We start from the raw sequence: 17,999 nt of genomic DNA, 5'->3' as shown, positions 1-17,999 counted from the left end.
TAGAAGGTATCTCATAAGTACTTACTACAATGAATGGTTTTCAGAACAAGATGAAAATCTGTAATTCTGAAGACTGTTTTATATCATGTTCATAGATGCCTTCAAAATGTAAATAAATCATATAATTATTTAGACATGTTTGGTGACACCTAAACTTCAGAACACTGGCAAAGACATCACCTGTAAAAGCAGTCACTTCAATACAATTAAAATGCTATTTTAAAAAAATATCCTTTAAAACAGTGGTTCTCAAACTTTAGCAAGGATCAGAATGTCGGGGGTGGCGGGGGAGAAGATGGGGGAAGCTGTTTAAACTACAGATTGCTCGCCCCGCTCCCAGAGTTCCTGACACGTTTCCAGGGGGTCTAGGCATGACACTCTGAGAACCACTGCTTTATGACAGAGTCTCCAGAATTCCAACTAGGAAGTGATGTCCATATGCTATTGCTTTTTCTAATAGTGAATAAATAAAACAACATTTCTGATATGGCTTCACCAAACTTCAAATTTTTATACTCTTGGAATGTCCTACTTAAGTAGAATAACACATAAAACTTATGCACCTTGACTTATAACAATTTCCGTGAGTTCAAAAGAGAGAACCACAGACTAGTCCAGTACTGGATAATCTACGTCAACATCACTGACAAAACCTACAGCAACTATCGGGAAAGGGACTGTGCTGCTCCTCCTCCCTGCTTCTTCCCCTTCGAAAATCTTAACAGGAAGTCACGGAGGGACTGCACTCAGCATGAGAACATGACCTACTATGCATGTGTACATAAATAATGCGTGAACCACCATACTGAAGACTAAGAGTCAGGAACTTCTTCATCAGGACAGCAGTAATATTCCACAAAGCATATTTGTCCATCTTCATTTCTAATCATATACTGTAATGAGAGAAATCCTCGGTTATCTGTTCGAATAGATACCTTACAAGACAGGACTAATGCCTTTGTAGAGGGTTTCAGTAAAGAAATCTTGTATCTGCAGAAAAGTAAACAAAAAGCTGTTATTTGGACACATTTAAAGCATAAAGGACAAAAGTTAGCCAAGAACTACCAAATAGCAAATATAAGAACAGAATCAAATGGCCATCCAATTTGCTAATATTTTCTTCATTTTGAAAATTTAATTCACTATCACAATGCCAAATTCCCAAGTAAACCCAGCAACCTACTATTTATTTTTTGCTATACTTTTATCTATACATTGAAAATCTTAAAAAATTTTATTTAATAGAAATATAGTATTTAACTTCGCCTTCATCACCAAAATGGCAACCTACTGACCTGTTGACCTGGGTCTGATTGCAGTGAAATGATTCCATCAAATCAGAATCTTTGGGATAGTCAAGGTGGGAGCTTCCTGCATTCCCAAAAGTAGATAACCTATAGTACAAAATGAGCAATTCATTTACTCATTGGTTCAACAATAAGCCACATTAGTATCCAAATAAGCAAACACTTCCTTAAGAAGCTCATTCTGGTGAGCGGAACCGGTAAGTAGACAGCTGTAGACAAGGCACTGTAACAATGACATAATAAAGATTCCTGTGGGATGCTGCAGTACAGAGCTAGCAACTAATAAATGACTTTGCAAAAAGCCAGTCACAGAAGGAATCTAGGGGGCTCTGCCTCCATTTCATTACCTTAATATTACTTTGACATTGTCCCTCCCTCTTCCTCAAATCAGAACCATGTAACAGGAGAGTGGAGGAGTGACAGAAAACCCTGATCTATGTCAATGGCAAGTCCAGGGCCCTGCCAGCTACGTCTACTGCCACACCAAGCAATTAGGGCTTTTGTGTGTCTCAGATGCTTTTCAGGCTGTTTTATGGTTTTCTTTGCTTGGGAATATCAGTAGTTTGCAGACAATTTGTGAATGTTTATGTTTACTTAACTTATTGATCATTTGTTTTGGAAAGTGAAAGTGTTAGTGGTTCAAGTCGTGTTCAACTCTTTGTGACTCCATGGACTGAAGCTCACCAGGTTCCTCTGTCCATGGGATTCTCCAGCAAGAATACTGGAGTGGGATGCCATGCCCTTTTCCAGAGGACCTTCCTGACCAAGGGATCGAACCTGGGTATCCTGCACTGCAGACAGATTCTTTACCATCTGAGCCACCTGGAATTAACATACATGAGCACTGTAGGTGAGCGCTATGTGAGCACAGTGATAAAGACCTAGGTGTTTGCTGGCTTTCCCCAGAATCCATCTTTTCTCTCTTCTAACATCACCTCTTTCTCTGAGCCATGTTGTTCATGCCCAGCCATGCCATGCTGATGGTTCCCAAATCTATATTTTTAGTCTAGACTGATCTCCTGAACTCTACACCTATCTATCCAACTACTCCTTAGTGGCACAGGCTCAAGTTTAACATATCCAGAAAAAAATATTTCAACTTCCAGTTCCCCACCACCAAATCATTTCCTGTATGGGAGATGAAAAATACCATGATTCATCTAGTCACCCATGCTGAGAGAGATCATTTAGATGGGGAGCCTCTGGCATACTCTGTTAAAGTGCCTGGAATCTTTAATTCACATCACTGCTTAAGTAGGGTTATACTCATTTCCATTTTGATTAGCATTTTAACCAATCTTGAGCAAATTTTTTAACTACCTAACCAATAAGGAGGAGGAAATGGAGAAGGAAATGGCAATCCACTCCAGTGTTCTTGCCTGGAGAATCCCAGGGATGGAGGGAGCCTGGTGGGCTGCCATCTATGGGGTCGCAAAGAATCAGACACGACTGAATTAACTTAGCAGTAGCAGCAACCAATAAGAAAAGCCTGCAGTTCTTCTAAAGTAGATACAAAAAGAATAATTACACTTCTTATACCGTATGTATTTAACTCCTTTACTCTAATATTCTGAAGTATTTCAAAAGAGTAGAAATAAATAAATTCTCTGATTTTAATCCTGAAGAGTTTTGCCATTTCATTTGTTAGGTAAAATATGAGAAGCAGCTTCACAGTTTTTGATACTATATTCCCACTGAAAACTGTCCTCTTAGGAAGCTCACCTTGACCATGCCTCCCTAAGTACTCCTGTGCTCGTTCCCTAATCTTAATGGTATGAAATTTTCTTCTCTCTAAGGTGTTTCATGTATATCCTCATCACCTTGATTTTAAGCTTTTCCTTCCTGTAGTGCTTAATGTAAATATGCACACTCTAGGTGAATGACACTTAGTGAATGAACCATGTATAGAAAACACCTATTTCCTCCAGCATCCTGTACTAACTTGGAAAAAAGAGATACCACATGCTGTAAACACCTTTTGCAAAAGTTTAAGCCCAATTTTCCTCACAATGCAACTGATCTATGATGGTAAGTAGTACAGAACTGAAATGACTAGTTTATGAACTCAGAGATGGGGCTACTCTTCTAGAAACCAACACTACCTATGAAGCTTTCAATAGTGAGTGAGTCTTCCTGGGTCTTCTAGTGTCCTGACACATAAAAGTATGAAGAAAGAGTAGAAGCTCTCTGAAGTTCTGAAAATTCTTGTATCCTGGGTAACAAAAACTTTGCATCCTAAGCAAATGTGTAAGCAGGTAGATGGAGTAAACTACATTAACTAGGACTGCAGGGCTTTCAAGTACCTGAAATAAGGTTTATCTGGAGACATGGTGATCTGCAGGACCTCACTCGTCATATCCAACTCGGAGAATGCTTCACGGAGCCCCTCTGACTGCAGAATAATTTTATTAATGACATTGGTGCTGCAGAAATCAAAATCCAGAGTCTCCTCAGGCTCCTGAGTATTGATTTTACACACTGTCACCACACCTCCTTCTTCTAGAAACAGCATCAGAGGGTAACCATAACCTTGGTAACACATCCGAAGCGCAGTAAAAGTCCCTGCAAAGGAAACAAATCATACTCTGGGCTTAGTTTTAGAGCTCTGGGCTCAGCTTCTCCTCAAATCATGCCTTAAACTCAAGAATATTATAGTGTGTCCATTTCTAGCATATATATATGTATATCCTTATGAGAAGGGATCACATCTTCCCTGATGATAGTTGTGTGTAGACAATTCCAAAAATAACTGCAAAAAACTGGGAATAAAATACTCTATGAAATCGTTTTCCAGGTTGCAAAAAAAAACCCAACACTTCAGAGACAGCTAGGTGATTATATATAAATATACAACTTCAGGATGGAGAATCTATACAGTCTATATCGCATGTATTAATAATAACTGTTGTAGGATAGACTATGCTATTCTTGACGGTTCAATCTGTGTTAACAATGAATTGCTTTCATATTGTCTTATGATAACATCAATGTATTCCCTGTGATAAGGACCCTCTCAACGTTTTCTTCTGGCAGATAGTCTTTATATTTTACCACATCTTAAGGTCTGCTGCTAAGTCACTTCAGTCGTGTCCGACTCTGTGTGACCCCACAGACAGCAGCACACCAGGCTCCGCCGTCCCTGGGATCCTCCAGGCAAGAACACTGGAGTGGGTTGCCATTTCCTTCTCCAATGCATGAAAGTGAAATGTGAAAGTGAAGTCGCTCAGTCGTGTCCGACCCTCAGCGACCCCATGGACTGCAGCCTTCCAGGCTCCTCCGCCCATGGGATTTTCCAGGCAAGAGTACTGGAGTGGAGTGCCATTGCCTTCTCTGTCTTAAGGTCTAATTGGGAGAAAAAGGGTGATTAATGGAGGTTAGGGTTTTAGCTCTGCAAAACAATAAAGAGGAGAAGGAATATGACAGGACACTTGACTCCTCTTTCTTACTGGGTGGAGAACCACACTGAGGAATGGAAGAAGGCAGGTGCTTTTATGGAAAACCAGTTGGGGATCACTGCATTAGAAAATTATAATTTTAACCAATTCCAATAATAATGGAATTATCAGTACAAAATTAAAACATATTTTCTAGAGGACCATAACTGATCCTTTCCTATGAAGTAAAAATCATCCTTCTGGGGTTTCCCTGTAGTTTTAACTATTTCTAAAAGTATATGACTATTTTAAAGAAAAGCATTTAGGAAAATAAACTTAATTTATAAATAGGGCTTAAAGAAAAAAGAGCAAATGTCAAACACAGTGAACTGGGAGTCAGGACAACTGGTATCTATTTTCTCTGCCACTAACTATAATTCTTGACAAATTAGGGAAAAGAAGCAATTAAAATATATTTCTCAATGTTAAACATATTTAAGACATGTTCAAAGTATTCTTTTGATTAGTTCAAATTTAAAATCCTAAAAGCTTTATAAATTAAAAGGTGAATGTAAATATAAGAACCATTAGCATCTACTAATATTATGAAAAATCAGAATACATGATTGTGGCAAATGAAAAACAAATTGGCAATTAATTTTTTAAACAAATGTTTATATTACTTATATTCTAATAATTTTCCTGTATTTTTCTGACCATCCAGAAATGCTTTTATGTTATTATAATGACAATAAAATAGTTCACCTGGCACAGGACTTGATCCAAAAATAGACAAACAGTCTAAAAGGACAGTTAAATTAATTCGAAAAGTAACAGACTCTTCTTGAACTCTAAACTCTTGAAATATTCCAGCCTATAAAAAAAAAGTAAATGTGAAAATGTATGTTAAAGAATGAAAATGCACATATACAATTCTAGAGCTCACTTTATGTTTTTAAAATAACAATATTGTGCTAAACCCATGAAAATAATTTCTGATTATCAAACACATCTTAAACTTTTTCAACTGAGATCCACTAGAATACTACTACTCAGTAGCTGAAGGTGTAACTGATTTCAGTCTGATGCAAAACTTTATGAAAAGGTCCTTGATCTAGCTCCTTGGAGCTAAGCTATCTCCTACATGACTCTCCCTTGTCTCCTTTTTGTACCCATCAGTTGGGCTAAGGTCATGTGGAAAAGAGCCAAACAAATTAGACAATGCATGAGTAATAACTGACTCTCAATTTCTTTTGAGGACAGGAACCATGTCTGATTAATCCCTCTATACCTGAGGTCATACTGTGCCCTTAGGTGTTCCAAAAAAATGCTAAATTAAATGTGAAATCCTATCTGAACCATACAACTATTACTTTGTAAGAACAAACAGATTATAACCAAGAAGAGGAAAAAATAATAATAGGGAAGTAGTGCAAAAGAGCATATACTACACAAGCAAATGTTGTGGGTTCTCATCCCAACTAAGCCACTTGCCAGCTATAGGACTGCTGACAAATCACTTACATAGTGTCTCAGTTTCCACAACTGTAAAATGGGAATAATAATAGAACCACCTCATAGGACTGTTGTGACTTTTTTTTTTAAATTTATCAAAATACATTTATTAAAAGTATTCAAAGACCACTTCAAAGTTTAGCTGCCATCAGGACAGTTTTGGCACTCATGATGGACATTGTCATTTTCTACACAAAAGCACTCATTCTAGTATAGACACCAACTGACAGTTCAAACACAAATCGTTTCAGTTTTCCAGTTATGTGAGAAAAAGTGCTGATGATCTGTAGTCATAGGAACTTCAGTACCCTTGCTCATAGTAAACATATATTACCTAGAACTAAAGAAACTACATCTAAACCACTACTGTTGTGAGGATTAAATTATTTAAACACATAAACATACAAAACACTCAGAAAAAGTGCCCACCTACAGTTTAATATATTTTAGACATTATTAACCATTATCTCTGTAAAACAGGATAGGAAAAGGATTTGTTATCAGGAGAGAAAAAGAATTCAAATAATGATATTTTGTGCTCCAACTTAAATGAGGACCCTTGTAATTCATTGAGCTGGGTGAAGAATGTCATATGTCACTGGATTAAAGATGCCAACTTCCATACCTGAATAAAAGCATTTGCTTGTACACATTTTGCATTTTCCACTGTAACTTTGATTCCATTTTTAGTAGCGAAACACGTGGCATGTTCTCGGAAATGAATAGCCTTCAAGATAGTGGAGAGGTTCCTGACGTTGTCAAGGCTGGCCACTAGGCAGTAATCATTCTCGTCTGGGATCCTCTGGGTTAGGAGGGGCATGGTCCACGGCGCATTCGGCCCCGAGGGATGCTCCTGAAGAGATCGGACAATAAAACTCCCTGTCCAGGCTGACGAGGCCCGCGATTTCAACCTGCGCTGAGCCGAGTGGAAGAAGCCTCGAAGTAGGGGCTGAAACCCCACCTCTGCCACTTAACTATCTCTAACTTTGGGGGAAATTACCCTGTAAACTAGGGTTTCGTCGTCTTTAGTAAGGGGACAGTAACACGAAAAGTTACGAAGGACAGAAATACGCAACTAACACGGTCACTGGGGGTCAGTTTCGCCAAGCCAAACAGAGGCTCCGCTTCCTCAGTCAGAGAAGAGCTGTCCCGCGCCTCCAATCTTACTTCTAACAGGATATGCGCTAGGGGGGTGGGCTTGAGTCCTTGGAAGGTCCTCCAAGAGACCCAGACAACCAGCCACCACCACTCACCAGCCCACGACCCGCTTACAGACTTGTCTTGGGATCCCCAGCGCCCAAACCCTACCTTTGCGCAGCGCCCGGATGCAGCTCCTAGAAAACTGCGGAGGAAGTGGAGCGGCTCCCGCCACTCTATTCAGATATGCCGGCCACCTCGGCCACCGTCACCACAGAGATAGAAGCCTAGAGAGCCGAACGGGCCGTACCATAAAGACGGAAAGGAGGCACCATAGAGCTGCAGGACTGTGGAGCTGGAGACCGGGACCATAGAGACAGGAAGGCGGAGCGACCGGCAGAGCCGGAAGGAAGGCCCAGAGCGAAGGCGCGGGGCAAGATGGCGGCGACTAAGAGGAAACGGCGTGGAAGCCTGGCGGTTCAGGCGAAAAAGCTGAAAAGAGACGCGAAAGATGGCAAACCGCCGGCTAAGCAGAACGAAGTATCAGAGGAGGCGGCAGAAGAAGAGAAAGATCGTATCCCAGGCCCCGTTTGCAAGGTAAAGGGGGCTTTGCGGCCGTGGCTCCACGCGCTTTCGTTGTGGTACCTACCTGATTCCCGCTCTGGGGGTTTCAGAGATGCTGGGGTTGTTAAACGGGAGCTCCGTCTCAGCTCTCCCGGCGGGACCAGCTGCCGCGTTTACGTCTAACCCTAGTGCACGTGGCTGCATTCTTGGCAGGCTGAGCAACTTGACCGATTTCAGAGATGTTACCTGGCTCGCCGAGAAGCGACTTTCGGGGACTGTTACAGTGTTTGGTCTTCATTTCCTTCGTTTTTTGTTGTTGTCGGAGGAAGGAATTCTTCCTTAAACTTGCTTGTCTCTCTCTAGTATATATTCCTTCCAGGGATGGGATATCCAGAATATTCCCGTATTTTGAATGTTGAAGTTGGTTATGCGGTTCTTTAAAAAGCTACTGTCCTTTGGGACTATGCTTTAAACGTGATTTTTAAAATTTTACTTTTAATTGCTTTACAGTGTTGTGTTGTACAGTTTTCTAATGTACAACAACGTGAATCAGCCAAAAGTACACATATATCCATTCTTTCTTGAACCTCATTCCCATTCCATTCCCTACTTGTTTGATTTGTAACTCTCAAGGGATACGAAAAACTAGGGTAGATACTATGAGTTTTAGGTGTACTTGACAAAGTTTTAATGTGCCAAGCACTGAAAGAAGTTAGGTTTCCCGTGCTTTGGGATTGCAAGACCACTTTCTCCTAAAATGTTGGAGTTTAGAAGGAAACTAAGAACTGATATGTAAGTTGGTGGTTTTTATTCAGAAGAAGGTGAACACAAGTTGTTGAATCTTTCATTCATCTGAGAGCTCCTTAAGCTAGATAAAATACTGTGGAGACAGTTGGTCTGATCTAGTGATTTCCTTCTGTCCTCTCCTGCCACCTCCACCACAGCTTAGCATAGATCTGTATATACCGCGTAGTGAATGATGGGTAAATGTGGCAAGCACTGGGAAAGGAGTTAGCTTTGAGGAATGAAAGATTAGCTTGAAATCTAACCCTGATATTGATTAACGGGGACATTTTGAACTCTTCTCACTTGCAAACTAAGGAAGAAAATGTAGTTTACTTTTTGTGAAGAGTAAACTGGACTTCTTGTAGATTTTCTGTAAATGTTAGTATTCTCACTCTTCCCAGAGGAGCTAAAAAGAAATGTGATGGTATCTGTCATCTGAGTCATAATATGAAATTTTTTATTTAAGTGCAGGAGATAAACATTCCTTTAGAATAACCAGGTAAGGGATCATGAAGGATTCAGCCTTTGGATTGGATCCCAAGGTGAGGCCAAAATTTCCATATTCAGAAATGAGAGGGAACAATATAAGTCCAGAGGGAGAGAGAAAAACTAATCAGAGGTGTTGAAGTGGATGAAATGCTGGATTTGGAAAAAAAAGCCAAATTGGCTAAAGTGTAGGTAGAAATATAAATGTACTTTAGAATCTAGTGTTAAAGCTGTGTTATTTTGAACTTTGTTTAGAAAACCCTGGAAGATAAAGATGTGATTGGAGCAAGCAGGGGGTAGTCCACCTTGTCTATTGGAGGAGCTCTTGGTAGGGAGGACTAGCATTTGAAGATCTGCACTTGTTATGAGATGATAAGAATCTGAACCTTGAAGGCAGTATCACTAAGAGAGGACTAAGAGTTGTTGGAAAGAGAAATTGACAGCATTTACTGGTACTTATGATATGAGATAAGGGCAAATGGGAGATTCAAAGCATGGGGGACTGAAATGATGGTGACATCATCAGAAAAATAGGAAGGATGTTTACTAGATTTTAAGATTTGGTATCCTAAAGTTGAATTTGAGGTAAGTCAGATACTGGATTATTTGAGCTAGAAAGAGTTCCTTATCTTTCTGTAGAGTTAGTTGACAGTGAAAGCTGTGAGAGTGATTATGAGAACTGTCATAATCAGGAGGAGGAACTGGAGAAATTGGAGAAAAACGAAAGGAAGCCAAGGAGGTTTCTGGGTAGCAGCTGGGGTCAGTAAATGCTACTGAGATTGAATTAAAGGCTGAAGTCAGGATTGTTTGAGTTGCTACTTGGAAGCATTTATTTTTAAACAAGATAGATTCACCATGAAGTGTTAAAATTCTCACACTTTTTTCCTTTAGGGGAAGTGGAAAAATAAGGAACGGATTCTCATCTTTTCTTCTAGAGGAATAAATTTCAGAACAAGACATTTAATGCAAGACTTGAGAATGTTGATGCCTCATTCTAAAGCAGGTGCTTTTATATCATATGTGTTAAAATTTCATATTTGTAAACTTGCCTGTTTATGTTTTCACTTCTAGTCACACTTTATTCATTCAGCATGTCAGGTAAAGAACAATGACTTCTCAGAAGTTTTATCTGTTCAGTGCCAAGATTTTTCCAATTAATATTTTTTAGAAATTGTCTGCAAAATTCATTAAGCATTGTCTTCTCTAAAACTTTTTTTGAAAGTCGGGGAATGACTTCATTATAATGTTCTCAGAGGCCGTGAGCTGGTTTGTCCTTCTAAATGAATCAAGACTGCCATGTATTATTTTCTGCATTTACAACAAAACAAAACAAAAAACGGTTCCTATTAAAAACTTAATGTATCAGGAGTATGATTTGAAGCACCTTTCAGTTGGGACTCAGTCTACTCCTAAATGTCAAGCTTTTTCTTGTATAATGGGATGTCTTACCAGCAAATGAAAAACATTTAGTAATGGGATTTGGAACCATGACAGTGTTCTCATGCAGCTGTATTTTGTGCCTGTGTTGGGAGGTGCTTAGGTTTTAATTCTTGGTAATAACATAACAGTGTTTCAGAATAAAATAACAGTGTTTCTGAAACTGAGGTCTGTAGTTACATAAAGAGAATTTTAATTTGTATTGTTTCCCTAAGTGAGTGTTTCTAAAACCTGTGTCCTAAAATTGGTTTGTGAGAACTTTCCTGTTTTGGAAAGAGATTCATAAAATTTAGGTAGACCTCATTTTATTGTGGTCTTTTTATTCACTTTTTATTTTATTATTATTATTCACTTTTATTCACTTTCTTGCAATTTTTTTTTTTCTCCATATGCAGACTTGTAACCTTGTGTCAAGCAAGTTTCTTGGCTCCATTTTTTCAATGGCATTTATTTGCTCACTTTGTATCTCTGTCACATTTTGATAATTCTTGCAGTGTTTCAAACCTTTTCATTGTTATTTTGTGATCTGTGATCAGTGATCTTTGAAGTTACTACTGTGGCTCACTGGAGGCTCAGATGATGGTTAGCATTTTTAAGCATTAAAATATTTTTAAATTCAGGCATGTACATTGTTTGCGTGTAATGTGTTTGTACATCTGATAGACTACGGTATAGTATAAGCATGACATTTATATGCACTAGGAAGATGGAGGAGCCTGGTGGGCTGCAGTCTATGGGGTCGCGAAGAGTTGAACACAACTGAGCGACTTCACTTTCATTTTTTACTTTCATTCATTGGAGAAGGAAATGACAATCCACTCCAGTGTTCTTGCCTGGAGAATCCCAGGGACGGGGGAATCTATGGGGTAACACAGAGTGGGACACGACTGAAGCAACTTAGCAGCAGCAGCAGGAAATCAAAAAAATGTATGACTTGCTTTCTTTCAATATTCTCTTTATTATGGTCATCTGGAACTGAACAGGCAGAATCTCTGAGGTATGCCTGCACGCAAAGAAACACTGCCTAGATCTTTATATTTCCTGAGGACTATTTTCAATCACTCCTTTTTGCATTTCAAAAGAACAAGATTTTTAAAGAGGTCATGTGTCTTCAGCTCTAATCATTTTGAAGATCAGTAAATCTCATTTAAACTGAAAATTATAAAGATACTTATTTTCTAGAAAGTATGAGTGATTTGATTGAAGTAGCTTTGAAATCTGTTTGTTTTTTTTTCTTTTTACAGATACTAAAATGGATCGTAAAGATAAGTTATTTGTGATTAATGAGGTAATTTAAGAAAGTAAAGTAAAATATTCTAGCAGCACTATCTAGAAGCAATATTTTAGAACATGAGAAGTTTATCATTTAAAAAATAAGTCAGTTATCCAGTGACTTAAGTTGTTTTGTATAAGACATGCAAATTTTATGAACTTTAATTATGTACCTTCTAAATTTTTTTATAGTACTCATTGTCTATTTCACACAGTTTAGTGCTTCAGTATGTATTATTTCTTGGTCATTCTTAAATTTGTCTTCTTTCAATAAGCATATTGAGGAAAGTATTTTGCTAGTATTAAAAGCAGTGCATATGATATTTGCTCTTAAGGTATTATGGACTAGTAATAGGTTAAAATTTCAAAGTAGTGTTGAAGAATAAACTTTCATTTTTAAAGCAAATTTTTTAAAAACTTAGAATTGTTTTAGATACTTCTTTCTAGTTATTAGAAAGGCTTCTGTTATTCATTTAGCATAAAATTTTGAAGCCCTGTTCTATCATGGGATTATTCTATAGAAACAGTGTTAAAAGAAATGCCCCTGTCATCATGGAACTTACATTCTAATGAGGGAGTCAGGCCCCTAATAGGTAGTATAATTTCAAGTGAAGATAGGAAACATAAACAGGATCTAGATTGCAGCAACTTAACGCTCACAACTTAGCATGTAGTTCTATTTATTCCAAGAAAGTAAGCAACAAAAGCATTGAATTGATGAATTCTTTAAGCCTCAGGTAGTGTTTATATATAGTGTGTATATATTAATTTATAAATACTACAATAATAAAGGACTTCATTCTCTTATTGCTTTTGTGCATTTCTCACTTGTGACTTTATAAATCTTTAAGACGTTGACGTTTACTTCAACTTGAAATAGGTTTTGTATACTCCTTAGTGATTTTATAGAACCAAATCACAGAAATGGTAGTACAGATGAGGAAGAAAAAACATAAATTTCTTGAGCTTAAAATAGAACAGCAAGAGTTAAACATCAAAGTAATGGTTATAAAGGATGTTTTTGGTTCTTTAAGGACTGTTTCTGCAATTGGTGAGGTTGTAATATGCTTTATTCCCTGGGTTGTTTTTAATCTTAGTAGTTTGTACACAGGAATATGGTCAGAAGAAGAGGTTCCCCAAGGGAGGCCAGTTGAAATGCTAGACCAGAAATAGTAGCTGTTTCCGTCAAAGAGGTGGGCAGAGCATAGTTTACCTTATGCAGAAAATCTAAACATTTCTGCAAATAAATCTACTTTGATTTAGACCTTTGTAACCTCTTAACCTGCTGAAGTATTCTTGGAGGAATCTGAATATTCATTCTTTGAATTGCTTTAGATCTTAGTTTTATTATGTATTTCATTTTTCTCTACTTTGCTCCATTTAGGTTTGTGAAATGAAAAACTGCAATAAATGTATCTATTTTGAAGCTAAGAAAAAACAAGATCTCTATATGTGGTAAGAGAATGTATTTTTTTTTAATTTTTTAAATTATGAAAGTATAACACATTTACAGGAGACTTGGAAAATAAAAGTTATAGTTCTACAATATATTGCAATTATTTTTTAGTAGATTAATTATGATTTTTAGTTGGAGTTTCAATATCAAACTCTCAAAAATTAATAGAATGAATAGACAGAAAACTAGAAGAATATAGTGGACCTGAAAAGCACTGTGAACCAGTTCAATATAATTAAGATTTATCCAGTTTTCACACAACAGCAGGATACAAATTGTATTCAAGTTCCCAGAGACTATAAACCAGGAGACACTGGAACATATCTAGGGATGTACAACAAATGCAAAAATTCCATGGTCTAAAGGTATTGAAATCATAGAGTCTTTTCTTTCAAAACTGTGAAATTATGTTAGAAATCAATATTGAAAGAGAATGTATTAAATAAATTTGGGAATATGTGAATACTGTTAGCACTTTATGGTATCTTTTCTTTTTTTTAAACTGTGCATTTTATGTTTTTGACTGCACCGTGTGGCATGTGGGATCTTAGTTCCCAGACCAGGGATCAAACCTGTGCTCCCTTGCATTGGAAGTACAGGGTGTTAACCACTAGACCACCAGGGAAGTCTCTGTGGTATCTTTTAAATTGAGCTGGTAGTAAGCTTTTACTACATTCTAAATTCTAATTAGTTGAAAAAGCTTCTTTTATATTTTTTAGGCTTTCAAATTCACCTCATGGACCATCTGCTAAATTCCTTGTTCAAAATAGTAAGTTGACTCAATTTAAATTTTTTTTGTGAGAAAATTGAAAATAATCTTTTGGGATAATTGTGCCAAAGTTATAACTGTTTCTGTTGTTATAATTTTTCTAGTTCATACCCTAGCTGAGCTAAAGATGACTGGAAACTGTTTAAAAGGTTCTCGGCCCCTCTTGTCTTTTGACCCTGTAAGTTTCTCATTCAGTGTATGAGGTTTAATTTTCTTACTGTGCATGGTTGTTTTTTTTGAGTGGATATAGTTGTATAATTCAATTTAGTTAATAAAACACAATTTTAAGCACAATTAATGTTGTCAAATAATATGTTCACTTTATTCTTATAGGTTTTTGATGAATTACCACATTATGCTTTGTTAAAAGAGCTCTTAATTCAGGTAAATAGCTTTACTAGAAACTGTTTTTAGTAGAATATTATAAATAAGTGTCTTCCTTTTAACTTTATCTAAAACACACATGGTATGTCATAGAGTACAGAACTAACGTGTCCCTTTTTCCACTAGATCTTCAGTACACCACGGTATCATCCCAAAAGCCAGCCATTTGTGGACCATGTGTTTACATTCACCATTTTGGATAATAGGATATGGTTTCGGAACTTTCAGGTTAGCTTATATTTTTAATTATATAAGTTAGGCTATATAGTGTTTATGATATAGAATAGGCACATGATACTCTTTTTCTCTTATATAGCTTTCTTTTCCCTACAGACTTGTAGTAAATAACCCCTATTTCATAACCTAAGTTCATGGCTATCAGCTGAATATAGATTTTCTCACAAGTCACTAGACATTGAGTAAAATATAAGTTTCTCTCCTAAGAGGTTAGAGTCTGCTGGGGCTGGGGTGTGGTTTTAGACTTAGAAAAACATAGCCCCCATAGAAAACATTTAATGAGAACCATCAGATGAGTCATACAGTGATTCATTCAGGAGGAGAGGTGGATGAAAACAGCAAGACAGAATTTCAGACAGCGTGTGAAATTAACTGGGCTTTTTTCTGCTTGTGTTAAGCAGAAAAGATGTGAGTTAAACATATCCCCTTCTTAACCTCTGAATGTAGCCCTACCTTAAGCAAAAAATAGTAATATTTGTGGTTCAGAAGTTGCTCCTTAATTCCACAGTCAGTAGCCATTCAAAAATAAATTTTGCCATATACCCTTTTATATGCCTTTTAATCTAATTTGAATTAGATTTATAAAAACAACTCAAGGATTGATTTAAATTTTGAAAGAGTGCCCCATAGGGTGCTTGAATACATTTTATTCTCATGGTTGCAGTTTTAAATATTTGACTAGTTTTGCAAGAAGACATGTGTTGTGAGAAGCTAGATACAGACCAGATTGAAATGACTCAATTTTAAAGACACACTGAAAAGACATTTATATTTTCCTATGACAGCTACCTGTAACCAGTGATACATTTCAGAAAATATTGATGATTTGGCATTTGCCAAGTTTCCCTTCCACCTTAACTTTATTGGTTGTTAGTTCTTTTAGGCACATTTGTAATGAGGATATAGCCCGTGTACCATTTAGAAGTATTTTATTCAAATCAAAATGAAATGTTTCCTTTTTTTAATTAAAGATCATTGAAGAAGATGCTGCTCTTGTAGAAATAGGACCCCGTTTTGTCTTAAATCTTATAAAGATTTTCCAGGGAAGTTTTGGAGGACCAACTTTGTATGAAAATCCTCACTACCAGTCACCAAACATGGTAAGCTGTTTCTGTTCACTGGTCCTTGATGTCCTAAAACTTTTGGGCCAAAGTAATTCTGTCAAATAAGTGTTCTGTTAACTGTGAAACTGAATTTGGTTTTTGCTGCATCCAGTCTTACAGATTACTTTTTTTTTTGATGATGCAGGGTAAAGGGAAGTAGGTTTCATAAGTGAATGTCCTTGCCATGTATAAAATGTTTATTTTTATTCAAAAGCACCTTTCATATTTTGTTTCTAGCATCGGCGTGTCATAAGATCCATCACAGCTGCAAAATACAGAGAGAAACAGCAAGTGAAAGATGTGCAGAAGCTGAGAAAGAAAGAACCAAAGACTATTCTACCCCATGATCCCACTGCAGATGTTTTTGTTACTCCGGCAGAGGAAAAGCCAGTAGAAATACAGTGGGTGAAACCAGAGCCAAAAGTCGATTTGAAAGCCAGAAAGAAAAGGATTTACAAAAGACAAAGAAAAATGAAACAGAAGATGAGCAGTGGGAATGCAAAATAAATCAATGGAGAACTAATTTGATTTCAGTTGTTTTATATTTATTTTGTGTTCAGTGTGTAAATACTTTTGTTATTTGCGATGACCTTACATCTAATTAGTGTAACATTTAAAAGAAAAAGCTTAAGATTTTGTGACTTTGGTCCGGGTGGGTCTATGTTTTTCTAAATAAAATATCACCAGAACTCATCACCTAATTTCTGTTTTTCTTTTTCAAGCTTTACATATTACTAAAAACTTAGCACACTTAAGGTTTAGGCCTACTGTCTTGAATTAAAATTTTCAGTTTATTAAAGCTGAAATTCAGGCAGATTTACTGGATTGTTATTTTATGTAAAACAGTATTAGGCACTTTGAGGGCATTGTTTCAGATGGTACAGTGAGGGTAGAGTGCTAGCAGGGGAAAGCATCTTACTGAAGTTTGAGTCCCTGCGTCACAAGGCATGGAAAGAGCCAACTTCTCTTGTTTACTTACCTTGAAAAAATATGAGAAAAACATTTAGGTTTTGCATAAGTTGATATATGTATTGAAAGTGTTTTGTAGATTACAAATTTAATTGAGAAGCAGTGGGTGCAAATAACAGTAAAAGGAAGAAAAACGGAACAGTTAGGGCACCAGAACATGAGAATTTTTCCTGTTATGAAAGAACTTTATTTGAAGCAGAGAGAGCACTGGGCTTATCACCCTGAAGAACGATTAGTAATAGGATTCTGGGTGCAGGTGGCTGGGGACAGGGTAGGGCCATGCGTGTGGGGTTTTGTCACTTTTTTCCTGCTAATCGTTTTCCCGTCCTTGCTCTGCAACATTAGTAATTGCACAGTGTTCTACTTTGCCACACCTCAGCAGTCCCTTGTTGGATATGTATTTCAGTTTTATCTTTTCTGGTATAGATGCTTGCAGCAAACATTCTATACATATTTTGTACAATATATGTAGTTAAGAACCCTGGTCAAAAGTTAGAAACTTGTTCCTCTAAATATTGTACCTCACCAGAGGTTAGTGTTCATTTCCTTGTACACTTGCTAATGGTGAGAGAATCTTTGTCAATTTGATAGGTAAAAAATATGAATACTGTGTTTTGGCTGGGTATTGGTTTTTCTTTTGTGACTAATACTGTTTTTGTGTGGTAGTTACATGAATTTGTTGGAGAAGGAAATGGCAACCCACTGCAGTATCCTTGCCTAGAAAATCTCATGGACACAGGAGCCTGGTGGGCTGCAGTCCATGGGGTCGCAAAGAGTTGGGCACGACTGAGCAACTAACGCTTTCTTTGGGGGAAAAAGCCGTTATTTAAGCAATTGAATATAGGATGAAAATAAGATATTATTGTAATCATTTATGTGGATACCTCATTTGAATGAGAATGTCTCAAGTCTGTGTTCATTTAGAAGTCAGCCTGTTTAGATCTTCCTTTAGGCTGAAATTTACGTACAATGTAATTGTCTTTAAATTTTGATACAGTATTACAAGCAAAATGGATCCTCTTTCCCTCAGGGGGAAAAAAAGGCAAGTGACTGAGAAGTAGCAAAACCAGATGGAATTGGAGAAAGAAAAAAGTCATTTTTTTGTTCACTTTACTCCCCTTTCCTAATTCCATTCAGTTCAGTTCATTCTCAGATAGGGAAATGTCCTGTTTTTCTTGCACTCAAACTTCTCAATCTTCCCTA

The 17,999-nt window shown here is 37.1% G+C and overlaps 2 protein-coding genes across 2 annotated transcripts; one reads left to right on the top strand and one right to left on the bottom strand.

Annotated features, from left to right (window-relative positions):
- Positions 1-812: 812 nt before the first annotated feature.
- Positions 813-7,587, bottom strand: RAD1 (RAD1 checkpoint DNA exonuclease). The gene is made up of 6 exons (XM_052659288.1): positions 7,505-7,587; positions 6,822-7,049; positions 5,447-5,555; positions 3,611-3,869; positions 1,296-1,394; positions 813-990 (listed from the first exon to the last, which is right to left on the bottom strand). The coding sequence occupies exons 2-6, from the start codon at positions 7,014-7,016 to the stop codon at positions 813-815; spliced, it is 840 nt and encodes a 279-aa protein (XP_052515248.1). The 5' UTR covers positions 7,017-7,049; positions 7,505-7,587.
- A 165-nt stretch (positions 7,588-7,752) lies between these two features.
- BRIX1 (biogenesis of ribosomes BRX1) lies at positions 7,753-16,473 on the top strand. The gene is made up of 10 exons (XM_052659224.1): positions 7,753-7,930; positions 10,061-10,172; positions 11,851-11,894; positions 13,263-13,333; positions 14,054-14,103; positions 14,208-14,281; positions 14,437-14,487; positions 14,614-14,715; positions 15,696-15,824; positions 16,065-16,473. Exons 1-10 carry the CDS (start codon positions 7,772-7,774, stop codon positions 16,332-16,334), a joined length of 1,062 nt encoding a protein of 353 aa, XP_052515184.1. The 5' UTR covers positions 7,753-7,771; the 3' UTR covers positions 16,335-16,473.
- Positions 16,474-17,999: the final 1,526 nt, after the last annotated feature.

This window comes from Budorcas taxicolor, chromosome 20 (genome assembly GCF_023091745.1).
Source record: "Budorcas taxicolor isolate Tak-1 chromosome 20, Takin1.1, whole genome shotgun sequence".
Taxonomy (NCBI): domain Eukaryota; kingdom Metazoa; phylum Chordata; class Mammalia; order Artiodactyla; family Bovidae; genus Budorcas; species Budorcas taxicolor.
Note: the sequence above shows the minus strand (reverse complement) of the source record. Positions and strands in the feature narration are given on the sequence as shown.